This window comes from Gouania willdenowi, chromosome 19 (assembly GCF_900634775.1).
Source record: "Gouania willdenowi chromosome 19, fGouWil2.1, whole genome shotgun sequence".
NCBI classification, from domain to species: Eukaryota; Metazoa; Chordata; class Actinopteri; order Blenniiformes; family Gobiesocidae; genus Gouania; species Gouania willdenowi.
This window is the reverse complement of record NC_041062.1, coordinates 17,975,135-17,990,228: the sequence shown is the minus strand read 5'-3', so window position 1 is coordinate 17,990,228 and position 15,094 is coordinate 17,975,135. Positions and strand designations below refer to the sequence as shown.

General features: G+C 40.5%; 2 protein-coding genes across 2 annotated transcripts; both read right to left on the bottom strand.

Moving 5' to 3' along the window:
* Positions 1 to 2,759: 2,759 nt before the first annotated feature.
* Positions 2,760 to 5,442, bottom strand: LOC114481849 (forkhead box protein J1-B-like). The gene is made up of 4 exons (XM_028476905.1): positions 5,365 to 5,442; positions 4,499 to 4,803; positions 3,627 to 3,807; positions 2,760 to 3,506 (listed from the first exon to the last, which is right to left on the bottom strand). Exons 2-4 carry the CDS (start codon positions 4,759 to 4,761, stop codon positions 2,760 to 2,762), a joined length of 1,191 nt encoding a protein of 396 aa, XP_028332706.1. The 5' UTR covers positions 4,762 to 4,803; positions 5,365 to 5,442.
* Positions 5,443 to 11,841: 6,399 nt separating this feature from the next.
* Positions 11,842 to 14,593, bottom strand: LOC114481919 (forkhead box protein J1-B-like). Its single transcript, XM_028476988.1, has 4 exons — positions 14,512 to 14,593; positions 13,646 to 13,950; positions 12,747 to 12,927; positions 11,842 to 12,626 (listed from the first exon to the last, which is right to left on the bottom strand). The coding sequence occupies exons 2-4, from the start codon at positions 13,906 to 13,908 to the stop codon at positions 11,883 to 11,885; spliced, it is 1,188 nt and encodes a 395-aa protein (XP_028332789.1). The 5' UTR covers positions 13,909 to 13,950; positions 14,512 to 14,593; the 3' UTR covers positions 11,842 to 11,882.
* Positions 14,594 to 15,094: the final 501 nt, after the last annotated feature.

The window sequence follows — 15,094 nt, the reverse complement described above, 5'->3', positions numbered from 1 at the left end:
ACAAACACACTCCCCCGCTCATCAACGCAGAACACCGCTGACCAGCTCCACTAGTCCCCAACCTCCCCATCCCGAACATTAAATAGTACGGGTTACCCTAATTTACTTGGTCCGTGAGACACTCACCCGTACGACCGACGGCCCCACACCCCAGACAAACTCCCCCCAACCCATCAATTGCTGACCTTACATTGTAAGAAGGACATGCCCTTCTTTATTCCCACAGCTTATGTTGACTGCTGCAAAAATCTTTCCGCCTCTCTCCCGTCAGTGAAGGCTTTCCTTTGACCATCCCAGGTAAACACTAACGTAGCAGGGTAGACCACCCGGTGCTTCACCTGGAGCTCCCGAAGACGTTTCTTCACTGGGTTGAACGCTTTCCGCTTTTCCGCCAACTCCTTCGTGAGATCCTCGAAGACCGAAAGCTTGCTGCCCTCCCAATCAATGCCACGCTTCTCCCTGGCCATCCTCAATACCTTCTCTCTTGCAGAAGAACGTAAAAAGCGTACAAGCACTGCTCTCGGAGGCTTAGTGGGGTCTGGAACAGGTACGGGAACACGTTCAATCTCAAATTCACCGTCAGTAGTGAGACCAATCACGTCCGCTAATATCTTCTCCACATATTGAACCATTTTCCCCGGCTCCTTGGTTCCTTCCTTAAGACCAAACAAACGTACATTATTCCTCCGACTCCTGTTTTCCATATCCTCAATCCGTGACCACAGTACAGCCACTCTCTCGTCACATCTCTCCAGCTTGGTCTTAGCTCGCTCGTGGCTATCCTCCAGGTCCGATATCCGTTGTTCGACTTCACCCATGCGTACCTGGATGCTCTCCACGGATTCCTTCAGCTCGGTAGTCGTCTGCTTAATAGTGACTACATCCGCTGCCATAGTCCGTAGGGTAGCATTCATTTTCCGTATCTCTTCAAACATGTTAGCGCTCATTTCCTGGTCCTCTTCCCCAGCCACTGCTGTGTTAGCATTAGCTTCGTCTTCAACAGAATGAGATTTAGCTAGCTTCTTCGTGGTTAGCCTCGTGGTCGTAGCCCCCTTGAAAAAGGTTCCTTTACTGGCACTTGACATATTTCCGACGACCGCAACTCAAACGGGGCCTCCCACTCAGCAAGAACAGCAATAAAATAGCAGTTATTCGAAGAGCATGTCTCCCAAAGTAACGATTTTAGGTATGGGCATCAGGGAGCCACCTAGTGTGCGATCATCACTCTCGGCTGCCCCACCTGACTCCGGTAGAGGTAATTCTAAATGCAGAGTTGTTGTGGGAGTGAGGTAATTAAAGAATGAAGAACAAACTAATGTAAATAACTGTCGTTGAAGATGTTACACTTACTCATACAAAACTTAGCGTGAGTTGTACTTTAGAAATTGATCTGACTGAATCTATACTTTCTGTAGTAATAACCTTCCTGTCACATTCTACTACTATGGTTAGAGCAAGTAAAGTCCTGAAGTCAGGTTTTTAAACTTTTTTTAAAGTTTTTTTGATTTGGATCCGGCAAAAAGTTAAATTGTAATGGGACAGTACCAGTTGCTACAATAGTAATCTATGGAAATTTGACAAAACTAGTGTTATGTTTTCTTATATAGAGCCTATGGTGCAGGCTGTAAAAAAAAAAAAAAAAAAAAAAAGGAGGTTTTAAGTAAACTATATTAAAAACAAACATCTAATTGAGCACAAAATTTAAATCAAACACCCCTCCTGCTCCTCACACAATGGTCCCTCCTGGAACCTTCTTAAGGTGTTCCGGCTCTCTGTGGAATCTTTTAGCCGGAATACCTGGGACCAGACCAGAAATAAAGTAAAGTTCATTTTTCACACAATTTTACGTTTAGTTTCACCCATACTTTACTCTCTGTTGCAGGTCCACAACCATGGGAAAGACAATAAAAAAACATTTGTTTACAAAACATAATATGCATGCGTCTTTTATCCAACAAGTAATGGACTTGCTTCATTAAACAGCTATAACATGTATCATTGTAAAAAATAAAGCTGACTACTTCACGGATTTTGCCTATTGCGGGTTATTTTTAGAACGTAACCCCTGCGATAAACAAGGAACTACTGTATATGCAAACACCGCCACCCTAATCTCTCTTCTTGCATTTAAATCCAGCTTCAGGTCGTCAAGTTTTGTTCTCCAGGGAGCGGACATTAGAACACAGGATAGAGGGACCTTGCCTACCCTGACTGCAGTCACTGATCTAAACCCATAATATTCACAAGTAAAGTTTCCTTTTTGGTGATTATTACCATTCAGTAGTAATGTGTTATTCAAGCCCACATTTCAGAAATTATTGGCTTTAAATACAATAATCACAGGGATAACAAAGTCTGTTCCCTTAACCTGTCCTTCATTGTGTCATTTTTAGGGCGAGCTGGGTTGGTTCGTTGTCATCATACTTGACTTTCAGTCAAAGAGTAAAACAAAGGATTTACAGTCCAAGGGAGCAAAGCAGGTTATGGAAGGGATGTAATTTATTTATTTAGCACACATTAAAGAAATAGAGGAAAACTAATATACAAAGTTCACAAAAATTTATATCAGAAGACAAATGAAAATACTGAACCAAATATTAATTAAAAATCAAAAAAGAAATACAAACTTCAAACAATATATACATACACTTGTGATTACAAACGTCCATATAACACGTGAATTGTATGATGGCATTGAGTAAAGTGAAAGAGGGCATGAAGTAATGAGGTGTAATGTGGGAAGATTCTTAAGAGGATTGTTATAGGACAGTCAGTGTTGTTGGTGGTGGAAGGTCACAGGTAGCTGTGAAGACGCCCTCACTCACACCAAAGCCTTGATCCAGGGTTGGTGGTACGTTCTCTGTCACCACTGTGACCTCCACCCATGGCTGCTCAGAGAATTTCACCGAGGACTCATCCAGATGCACCAAATGTTGTTGGTCCTGATGCTGATGGAGATCCTGCAGAGGCATTTGGAGCTCTGCTACATTAACTGTACCGTCCATGGTGGTGGTACACAGGTTCATGTAGCCGTAGGACAGGTGGTGGTTCATCACATCTCCTCCTCCTCCTTCCCACCACCTTGCCTGCTCTCCTGTTGGTTCCAGAACCCCAACAGCAGCGGTGCTTTCCAAAACCTTCAAGGTGCTACAATCACCACCAATAATGTCATTACAAGCTGCTGCTACAATGTCATAATCAAGTGGTGTCTCTGTAGACCTTGTGGTCTCTCTGTTTTCTGTAGATGACATTAACTTCTGTTCAGGACGCACAACTCCATGAACAGAAGAAGTGCTTGTAGTGCCCTGATAACCCTGAAAAAGTTTGTTCCCTAGCAGCGTTCTGTAATGGTTCTCTGGCAGTTTCCTACGTCTGAGGATCCCGTTGTCAAACATGTCTGAATGCTCTGGGTCGATTTGCCAGAACCCTCCCTTGCCGGGCTCACCATTCTGTCGAGGGACCTTTTTGAAGCACTTGTTGAGGGTCAAAGTGCGACGAATAGAGTTCTGTAACAAAGACACAATAAAAGCAAGATTTTATTACAAAGCCATTGAGCAAATATGAGTAAATGATGAGACATGAAGGGAGATGGACACTCAAAAATAACAAAAGTGGGTGTCAGTTACCTGCCAGGTGGGCTTTGCGTGTCTGTAGTAGCAGAAATTCTCTTGTATCCACTCATAGATGGTGGACAAAGTGACTTTGGATTGTCCGCTGGCCTGCATGGCCTTGTAGATGAGAGAAGCGTGGGAATGAGGTGGTTTGGCTTTGGGGTTGGTCTTGTAGTCCACCTCCACCAGAGGGTACCTGGGTTGGGGTCAATTACATTTTTCAGTTACAATAACGTTTTCAATTACCCATATTCAATTAAAATTCAATTACAATTACAGTGACCAGCCTTTTTTTTCCAATTACAATTAAATTACAATTATTTTTTAATCTCAGAAAGTCAATTACAATTGCATATTCAATTACTAAAGTTCAATTACAATTAATCATAATTAATGAGCCTGTAATAAATAACCTAATAAAAGTTAACCTTCCTAATGTGTTAGCTTTCTGTTAGCATCTCTTATGATAACTGGTCCTAAATCAGCTGTAAAATACACTAAAAACAAATATCTAATTCATTTAATTTGTTAAACGTCTTAATCAAGAAAAATACAGGTTTTAATATTTTTGGTGTGAGACTGTTTTGTGTCAGAAAACCCCCTCGAAAATGAAACGTATTTCAATAATTAACTACATATGTGTAAAATTAAACATAGAACTGTAACATGAATCCCCAGTTTTGCTTTAAATTGTGATTGACAATTTTTAGAGAATTTTTATGGCAATTACAATTACAAAGTCAATTTTCTAAACTCAATTACAATTTAAATACGATTACAACATGGCAACAGATTTTTAAAAATACAATTGCGTCTATGATTATGCCATAATTGTAATTAATCATCTTATACGTGATTACAGTTATAATTGACCCCAACCCTGGTACCTGGAGAACAGGGGACCAACGGTGGAGTCGCTGCCGAGGTTGGATGGAGAATCTGTGCCAAGGCTTTTATGGAAGAGCTGCTCCTGGGAGGAGGGACACTCGGGGACGCTGGGCCGATGTGGGTCTGAGGTCTGGATGGAATAGTTCTGTAGCCAGTCGAGGCCGGTCAGGCTGTCATCAAGGGGGGTAGATTTGGACCCCTGGACCTGATCCTTTGGGTACATCTCCACCCTGTTTGCCTTAAACCTTTTAGCTTTAGGCATTGTCAAGTCCGGTATCCTGGTTTGTGATTGAAGATGTTCAAACTGACATGGAAAATGAAAAAGTGGGGAAAAAACTATAAACATAAATACATAAAAACACTACTTCCTGTTTATATTATTAAAATAATAATAATAATAATAAAATGTTTAAACCAGAACAATGTGGTCAGAGCACATTAGTGCTTAGTCAGTTTTATACGTGGTGTTGAATGTAAAAACTCAGTCACTGTTTGTTGCTGGATATTAACTGTGTAAGTATTTATATATTTCTTTATTTACATTGCTATTGAATTGACAAGTCTTGCTAAACTGTTCGTTTTCAATCAATTAAATTAGCAAAAGTTTCACAAAAGAGCTTCCACACCAATGGAATGATATATTAAATAAAACAGTTCTGAATAAATAGTAAATGTTAAAATAGACTAGATTTGAGTAGGGTTTGTTGTGACAAAGTAGTTCCAATTTTCAATATTATGAAACAAGCAGTATTTTTTATTTTATTTTACTTGATTCAGGAATGTATCTGAATAAATACCCATATTTACAATATTACAATATTATTATAAAAGTTGACAATATTACTAAAAACCTTTGGTCACAAACCTTGGTCACTGCTGACCTCTGCTGGTCAATGTTTTAATGATATTAGACCTCCTTTAGTCACTGTTGTAAATCCTGCTGCAGAACTCACACTGCGGTTAATGCTAATCATCTTTCATCTTTTAGCCTGCGTTACCATGACTACCTGTAAACAATGAGCTGCATTTAAAGCTATAGCGCCTGGTTTTGGCTCAACTGCCTCTAGTGGGAAATTGAATATGAGCGGGGCTCCTGTAGCACTACTTAACACCTTAATACATTTGTTTTGTGGTTAAAATAAAATAAAATAAAATAAGTCTTGTATCTGTGGAAGTCATTAGCAGTGTTGCTAAAGATGAATAAATTAAGGCAAGACTTGGAATAAAAACGTTGTGCAAATGTGGGCGATAAACTGAGCCAAACAGTGGTGATTATGTTAAAAAAAATTAAATATTTAGAATAATAAATATAAAGACAACAATATCCCTCCCTCTTAAGGCGTAAGGTAGTGTTTAATACATTTATAATGTGTACTAATGGTTTCAAGAACATGTAAAAACATGTAAACATTGCTTTCAGTCATTAAATAAAAGAGAAATGGTGATTTTGATATTAATTTATAAATTTAATTTCTGTTGATTTAAACAAAATGGGCATATAATCGTATTAAAATATCTAAATTGAATTTAACAAAATCCTATAGGCTCTTTGAAAATGTTCATTTTATTGGTGACAACATGGAATATGTACAGTATTACAGCAACAAGAGAGGCTTTTGAGAGCAACTATAACACTGATAAATATTAATATAAATGATAATCAATATGATAATCCTGCTTTTCCTTACAAGTCATCCACTATACACACATATACACATACTGTACATGCAATATGTATCTATAGAGATATATTACACAACTCATTTAACTTAATTTAATGATGATAATCATAATAATGATAATGAAAATAATCTTCTTTAGAACATGAACTTAAAATACAAATATCCGTCTTGGTCCCACACCAGGAGGGAAATGACCGGAAATGATAAAAACTATCAAAATAAACCCATTCAGGAGGCACTTAATACTGTTTTTTTGCACTTATTTGCAAAGTTAGTGTTTTTATTACTCATTCATTCCAACATTATAATATGTAGTTGTTTATTATTGTATTCTGAACAAAACGTTCTAGTCCAACAAAGGGGGTACTTGGTTTTAGAAATAAGAGAAATTGAGTACCTTGGAGAACCACTGACTGGACTATTGTATGTGTAATTTACTTTTCCACCAGTAGAGGTCTCTGCTTCCCTACTCTGGAGCTTCAGAACAAACTGAGAAGAAATGTTGTTTAAGTGTCTGCTGCCTACCCACAATCCTGAGCGGTTAATTTCACAAACAGTGTGCACTAAAACCAGAAGTGGCAAAAGTACTAGTCTTCAGCATTCAAGTGAAAGTATAGATACTTGAAAAAAAAAAAAAAATGACTCTGGGAAATGTAAAAGTATTGAAGTTGCTCCCTTACTTGAGTAAAATAAAAATGCATGCTACTGAATGTACTTTAAAAGAAAAAGTAAATGTAAAAAAGAAAAACAAATGTCCCTTAAATAATAAGACAGGGTTTTTAAACCAGCAAATCCCATATCTTTTTTTTTTTTTAAATACTGGTACATGAAAACAATTTAAATCTGTTACACTTTATGAACACATGGAGAATTGAGAACTCTTAATAAATTCTATTTGTAAATCATTAAAAAAAAGAAATGTAAATGCTCAATTAAACCCAGAGCAGCTTTGAGTTTCACAATTTTTTAAAATTGAAAATGTTAACTATAAAACTAAGGGACCTGCCTAACAGAAACAAGGTCAAACTACCAACATTTTGTGTCTTTTTACGTTGTAGCGTCATCTTCGAAGGTCTTAAAAGTAACAAGCTCATTTTTTAAATGTAAAGAGTAGAAAGTACTCACGGTTTTTTCTTTTTTCTTTTAAAGTAACAAGTAAAAAAAATAAATAAAAAAAAAGTAGAGTAATGTACAGATACCAGAAAACAACTACTGAAAGAAGTATTTGTACTTTGTTACTTGTCATATCTGGCAAAATTGTATTTGTGTTATATAAACTAGTGGCTGTACCACACAGTGATGTATTCACTTGTGGCTTGACTGCTTTCTTTTACAGTTGGAACCATTTAAGCTACGTTAAGATACTTTATCATAATAGTAATATGATATATCCATGCTATGATAAAGGTTATATTAGCATTATATATATATATATATATAGACGGTGGGCGACCACCCGGGCCACAACGAGACGGTGGGCGACCACGGTAAGTTTGGTGTTTAAAATGGCACAGATGACGACACTTTGGTATTTAATGTAAATGTCTTTTTCCTCAGTTTTTATCCTAGCAAAAAGATCCATCGAAGTGCAACAATATGCTATCCCTGAAAAGAGAGGCTCCTGATTGCATTCTTCATGATGGCTTACATTCCTCCACATGGGTCCAACCAGAAAATGAATTGCAAGGGAAGCTAATTAACATGCAAGAGATCATTTATGTCTGCATGTATTGTATCATGTCTCATAAAAACATGAGGTTAAAAGCTTGTGCTGTTCCTTGAATTATTGTAGTTCAGCTTAAGACGTTAAGGACAGTTTGAGAAAACGTTTTAGGAATTGAGTAATAAGATGCTTAGAAACTAAAATGTAGGAGGAAAAAGTAGTTAACCTTGTTCTGAATTATCCATCCATCCATCCATCTTCTCCCGCTTAGCCGTTTCCGGGTCGCGGGGGCAGCATCCTCAGTAGGGAGGCCCAGGCTTCCCTCTCCCCGGCCACTTCCTCCAGCTCTTCCGGGGGGACCCCGAGACGTTCCCAGGCCAGCCGAGAGACATAGTCTCTCCAGCGTGTCCTGGGTCTTCCCCGGGGCCTCCTTCCGGAGGGACGTGCCCTGAACTCCTCATTAGGGAGGCATTCAGGGGGCATCTTAATTAGGTGCCCGAGCCACCTCATCTGGTTCTTCTCGATGCGGAGGAGCAGCGACTCTACTTTGAGCCCCTCCCGAATGACTGAGCTTCTCACCCTATCTCTAAGGGAGAGCCCAGCCACCCTACGGAGGAAACTCATTTCGGCCGCTTGTACCCGTGATCTTGTTCTTTCAGTCATGACCCAAAGTTCATGACCATAGGTGAGGGTTGGAACGTAGACCGACCTGTAAATCGAGAGCTTCGCTTTTTGGCTCAGCTCCCTTTTTACAATGACTGACTGGTGCAGACTCCGCATCACTGCAGACGCCGCACCAATCCGCCTGTCGATCTCTCGCTCCATCCTTCTCTCACTCGTGAACAAGACCCCGAGGTACTTGAACTCCTCCACCTGGGGCAGAACCTCATCTCCAACCCGGAGAAGGCACTCCACCTTTTTCCGGTCGAGAACCATGGACTCGGATTTGGAGGTGCTGATTCTCATTCCGGCCGCTTCACACTCGGCTGCGAACCGATCCAGTGAGAGTGGAAGGTTACGGTATGTTGGAGCCAACAGGACCACATCATCTGCAAAAAGCAGTTATGCAATACTGAGGCCCCCGAACCGGACCCCCTCAACGCCCTGACTGCGCCTAGAAATTCTGTCCATAAAAGTTATGAACAGAATTGGTGACAAAGGGCAGCCCTGGTGGAGTCTAACCCTCACCGGAAACGATTTCGACTTACTGCCGGCAATGCGGAACAGACTCTGACTCCGGTCATACAGGGAACGAACAGCTCCTTTCAGGAGGTTTGATACCCCATACTCCCGGAGGACCCCCCCACAGAATCCCCGAGGGACACGGTCAAATGCCTTTTCCAGGTCCACAAAACACATGTGTACTGGTTGGGCAAATTCCCATGACCCCTCAAGGACCCTGCTGAGGGTGTAGAGATGGTCCACAGTTCCACGGCCAGGACGAAAACCACATTGCTCCTCCTGAATCCGAGGTTCAACTATCCGGCGGACCCTCCTCTCCAGTACCCCTGAATAGACCTTACCGGGGAGGCTGAGGAGTGTGATCCTTCTATAATTGGAACACACCCTCCGGTCCCCCTTCTTAAAAAGGGGGACCACCACCCCGGTCTGCCAATCCAGAGGCACTGCCCCCGATGTCCACGCGATGTTGCAGAGTCGTGTCAGCCATGACAGCCCCACAACATCCAAGGCCTTGAGGAACTCCGGGTGGATCTCATCCATCCCCGGAGCCCTGCCACCGAGGAGCTTTTTAACCACCTCGGCAACCTCAGCCCCAGAGATAGGAGAGCCCACTCTTGGGTCCCTGGGCCCTGCTTCCTGATTGGAAGGCGTGTCGGTGGGATTGAGGAGGTCTTCGAAGTATTCCCCCCACCGATCCACAACGTCTCGAGTCGAGGTCAGCAGCGCACCATCCTCACCATACATAGTGTTGACGGTGCACTGCTTCCCCCTCCTGAGACACCGGATAGTGGTCCAGAATCTCTTCAAAGCCGTCCGGAAGTCGTTCTCCATGGCCTCACCAAACTCCTCCAATGTCCGAGCTTTTGCCTCGGCGACCGCCGTGGCTGCACTCCGCTTGGCCCGTCAGTACCTGTCTGCTGCCTCCGGAGTCCCACAGGCCAAAAATGCCCGGTAGGACTCCTTCTTCAGCTTGACGGCATCCCTTACCCCCGGTGTCCGACTACCTTGCGGCCACAGCACCGATTAGCCGCCTCAGCAACAGAGGCACGGAACATGGCCCACTCGGACTCAATGTCCCCCGCCTCCTCCGAGACATGGTTGAAGTTTTCCCGAAGGTGGGAGTTGAAGCTCCTTCTGACGGGAGACTCTGCCAGGCGTTCCCAGCAGACCCTCACTATACGTTTGGGTCTGCCAGGTCTAACCGGCATCCTCCCCCGCCATCGGAGCCAACTCACCATCAGGTGGTGATCAGTTGACAGCTCCGCCCCTCTCTTTACCCGAGTGTCCAAGACATGCGGCCGCAAGTCCGATGACACGACTACGAAGTCGATCATCGAACTGCGGCCTCGGGTGTCCTGGTGCCAAGTGCACATATGGACACCCTTATGCTTGAACATGGTGTTTGTTATGAACATGGTTTGTTCTGAATTATGAACCTTTAAATTTAATCTCCTATTGTGTCGGCCTTAATTGATGTGAAAGTTCCCCTGTTAAATACAAAGGTGTCCTACAGGTTCCTAGACAACGGTAGAGGTAATTCTAAATGCAGAGTTGTTGTGGGAGTGAGGTAGTTAAAGAATGAAGAACAGATTAATATAAATAACTGTCGTTGAAGATGTTCCACTTACTCATACAAAACTTAGCGTGAGTTGTACTTTAGAAATTGATCTGACTGAATCTATACTTTCTGTAGTAATAACCTTCCTGTCACATTCTACTACTATGGTTAGAGCAGCACAAGTAAAGTCCTGAAGTCAGGTTTTTAAACTTACAATTCCTGTAAGTTTTTTAAATTTAGATTCTGCAAAAAGTTAACTTGTAATGGGACAGTACCAGTTGCTACAATAGTAATCTATGGAAATTTGACAAAACTAGTGTTATGTTTTCTTATATAGAGCCTATGGTGCAGGCTGTAAAAAAAAAAAATAAAAAAAAAAATAGATTGGAGATTTAAGTAAACTATATTAAAAACAACCATCTAATTTAGCACAACATTTAAATCAAACACCCCTCCTGCTCCTCACACAATGGTTCCTCCTGGAACCTTCTTAAGGTGCTCCGGCTCTCTGGGGAATCTTTTAGCCAGAATACCTCGGACCAGACCAGAGATAAAGTAAAGTTCATTTTTCACACAATTTTACGTTTAGTTTCACCCATACTTTACTCTCTGTTGCAGGTCCACAACCATGGGAATGACAATAAAAAAACATTTGTTTACAAAACATAATATGCATGCGTCTTTTATCCAACAAGTAATGGACTTGCTTCATTAAACAGCTATAACATGTATCATTGTAAAAAATAAAGCTGACTACTTCACGGATTTTGTCTATTGCAAATTATTTTTAGAACGTAACCCCTGCGATAAACAAGGGACTACTGTATATGCAAACACCGCCACCCTAATCTCCCTTCTTGCATTTAAATCCAGCTTCAGGTCGTCTAGTTTTGTCTGTTCCCTTAACCTGTCCTTCATTGTGTCATTTTTAGGGCGAGCTGGGTTGGTTCGTTGTCATCATACTTGACTTTCAGTCAAAGAGTAAAACAAAGGATTTACAGTCCAAGGGAGCAAAGCAGGTTATGGAAAGGATTTAATTTATTTATTTAGCACACATTAAAGAAATAGAGGAAAACTAATATACAAAGTTCACAAAAATTTATATCAGAAGACAAATGAAAATACTGAACCAAATATTAATTGAAAATCAAAAAAGAAATACAAACTTCAAACAATATATACATACACTTGTGATTACAAACGTCCATAAAACACGTGAATTGTATGATGGCATTGAGTAAAGTGAAAGAGGGCATGAAGTAATGAGGTGTAATGTGGGAGGATTCTTAAGAGGATTGTTATAGGACAGTCAGTGTTGTTGGTGGTGGAAGGTCACAGGTAGCTGTGAAGACGCCCTCACTCACACCAAAGCCTTGATCCAGGGTTGGAGGTACGTTCTCTGTCAGCACTGTGACCTCCACCCATGGCTGCTCAGAGAATTTCACCGAGGACTCATCCAGATGCACCAAATGTTGTTGGTCCTGATGCTGATGGAGATCCTGCAGAGGCATTTGGAGCTCTGCTACATTAACTGTACCGTCCATGGTGGTGGTGCACAGGTTCATGTAGTCATAGGACAGGTGGTGGTTCATCACATCTCCTCCTCCTTCCCACCACCTTGCCTGGTCTCCTGTTGGTTCCAGAACCTCAACAGTAGCGGTGCTTTCCAAAACCTTCAAGGTGCTACAATCCCCACCAATAATGTCTTTACAAGCTGCTGCTACAATGTCATAGTCAAGTGGTGTCTCTGTAGACCTCGTGGTCTCTCTGTTTTCTGTAGATGACAGGGGCTTCTGTTCAGGACGCACAACTTCATGAACAGAAGAAGTGCTTGTAGTGCCCTGATAACCCTGAAAAAGTTTGTTCCTTAGCAGGTTTCTGTCATGGTTCTCTGGCAGTTTCCTACGTCTGAGGATCCCGTTGTCAAGCATGTCTGAATGCTCTGGGTCGATTTGCCAGAACCCTCCCTTGCCGGGCTCACCATTCTGTCGAGGGACCTTTTTGAAACACTTGTTGAGGGTCAAAGTGTGACGAATAGAGTTCTGTAACAAAGACACAATAAAAGCAAGATTTTATTACAAAGCCATTGAGCAAATATGAGTAAATGATGAGACATGAAGGGAGATGGACACTCATAAATAATAAAAGTGGGTGTCAGTTACCTGCCAGGTGGGCTTTGCGTGTCTGTAGTAGCAGAAATTCTCTTGTATCCACTCGTAGATGGTGGACAAAGTGACTTTGGATTGTCCGCTGGCCTGCATGGCCTTGTAGATGAGAGTAGCGTGGGAATGAGGTGGTTTGGCTTTGGGGTTGGTCTTGTAGTCCACCTCCACCAGAGGGTACCTGGGTTGGGGTCAAATACATTTTTCAGTTACAATAACGTTTTCAATTACCCATATTCAATTAAAATTCAATTACAATTACAGTGACCAGCCTTTTTTTTCCAATTACATTTAAATTGCAATTATTTTTTAATCTCAGAAAGTCAATTACAGTTGCATATTCAATTACTAAAGTTCAATTACAATTAATCATAATTAATGAGCCTGTAATAAATAACCTGATAAAAGTTAACCTTCCTAATGTGTTAGCTTTCTGTTAGCATCTCTTATGATAACTGGTCCTAAATCAGCTGTAAAATACACTAAAAACAAATATCTAATTCATTTAATTTGTTAAACGTCTTAATCAAGAAAAATACAGGTTTTAATATTTTTGGTGTGGGGGCGTCTGAGACTGTTTTGTGTCAGAAAACCCCCTCGAATATGGTAGAAAGCTTGAAATGAAACATATTTCAATAATTAACTTCATATGTGTAAAACTAAACATAGAACTGTAACATGAATCCCCAGTTTTGCTTTAAATTGTGATTGACAATTTTTAGAGAATTTTTATGGCAATTACAATTACAAAGTCAATTTTCTAAACTCAATTACAATTTAAATACGATTACAACATGGCAACAGATTTTTAAAAATACAATTGCGTCTATGATTACGCCATAATTGTAATTAATCATCTTATACGTGATTACAGTTATAATTGACCCCAACCCTGGTACCTGGAGAACAGGGGACCAACGGTGGAGTCGCTGCCGAGGTTGGATGGAGAGTCTGTGCCAAGGCTTTTATGGAAGAGCTGCTCCTGGGAGGAGGGACACTCGGGGACGCTGGGCCGATGTGGGTCTGAGGTCTGGATGGAATAGTTCTGTAGCCAGTCGAGGCCGGTCAGGCTGTCATCAAGGGGGGTAGATTTGGACCCCTGGACCTGATCCTTTGGGTACATCTCCACCCTGTTTGCCTTAAACCTTTTAGCCTTAGGCATTGTCAAGTCCGGTATCCTGGTTTGTGATTGAAGATGTTCAAACTGGCATGGAAAATGAAAAAGTGGGGAAAAAACTATAAACATAAATACATAAAAACACTACTTCCTGTTTATATTATTAAAAAAATAATAATATTAATAAAATGTATAAACCAGAACAATGTGGTCAGAGCACATTAGTGCTTAGTCAGTTTTATACGTGGTGTTGAATGTAAAAACTCAGTCACTGTTTGTTGCTGGATATTAACTGTGTAAGTATTTATATATTTCTTTATTTACATTGCTATTGAATTGACAAGTCTTGCTAAACTGTTCGTTTTCAATCAATTAAATTAGCAAAAGTTTCACAAAAGAGCTTCCACACCAATGGAATGATATATTAAATAAAACAGTTCTGAATAAATAGTAAATGTTAAAATAGACTAGATTTGAGTAGGGTTTGTTGTGACAAAGTAGTTCCAATTTTCAATATTATGAAAAAAGCAGTATTTTTTATTTTATTTTACTTGATTCAGGAATGTATCTGAATAAATACCCATATTTACAATATTACAATATTATTATAAAAGTTTACAATAATACTAAAAACCTTTGGTCACAAACCTTGGTCACTGCTGACCTCTGCTGGTCAATGTTTTAATGATATTAGACCTCCTTTAGTCACTGTTGTAAATCCTGCTGCAGAACTCACACTGCGGTTAATGCTAATCATCTTTCATCTTTTAGCCTGCGTTACCATGACTACCTGTAAACAATGAGCTGCATTTAAAGCTATAGCGCCTGGTTTTGGCTCAACTGCCTCTAGTGGGAAATTGAATATGAGCGGGGCTCCTGTAGCACTACTTAACACCCTAATACATTTGTTTTGTGGTTAAAATAAAATAAAATAAAATAAAATAAATCTTGTATCTGTGAAAGTCATTAGCAGTGTTGCTAAAGATGAATAAATTAAGGCAAGACTTGGAATAAAAACGTTGCGCAAATGTGGGCGATCAACTGAGCCAAACACTGGTGATTATGTTAAAAAAATTAAATATTTAGAATAATAAATATAAAGACAACAATATCCCTCCCTCTAAAGGCGTAAGGTAGTGTTTAATACATTTATAATGTGTACTAATGGTTTCAAGAATATGTAAAAACATGTTTTACACGGTAAACATTGCTTTCAGTCATTAAATATAAG

Coding starts and splice junctions, on each gene's coding strand:
- LOC114481849 (XM_028476905.1), bottom strand. CDS start 4,761: ATGCCTAAAGCTAAAAGGTTTAAGGCAAACAGGGTGGAGATGTACCCA. Junction 3,808..4,498: donor GTTGGTCCCCTGTTCTCCAG/GTACCAGGGTTG, acceptor ACCCCAACCCAG/GTACCCTCTGGTGGAGGTGG. Junction 3,507..3,626: donor ACGCAAAGCCCACCTGGCAG/GTAACTGACACC, acceptor TCTTTGTTACAG/AACTCTATTCGTCGCACTTT.
- LOC114481919 (XM_028476988.1), bottom strand. CDS start 13,908: ATGCCTAAGGCTAAAAGGTTTAAGGCAAACAGGGTGGAGATGTACCCA. Junction 12,928..13,645: donor GTTGGTCCCCTGTTCTCCAG/GTACCAGGGTTG, acceptor ACCCCAACCCAG/GTACCCTCTGGTGGAGGTGG. Junction 12,627..12,746: donor ACGCAAAGCCCACCTGGCAG/GTAACTGACACC, acceptor TCTTTGTTACAG/AACTCTATTCGTCACACTTT.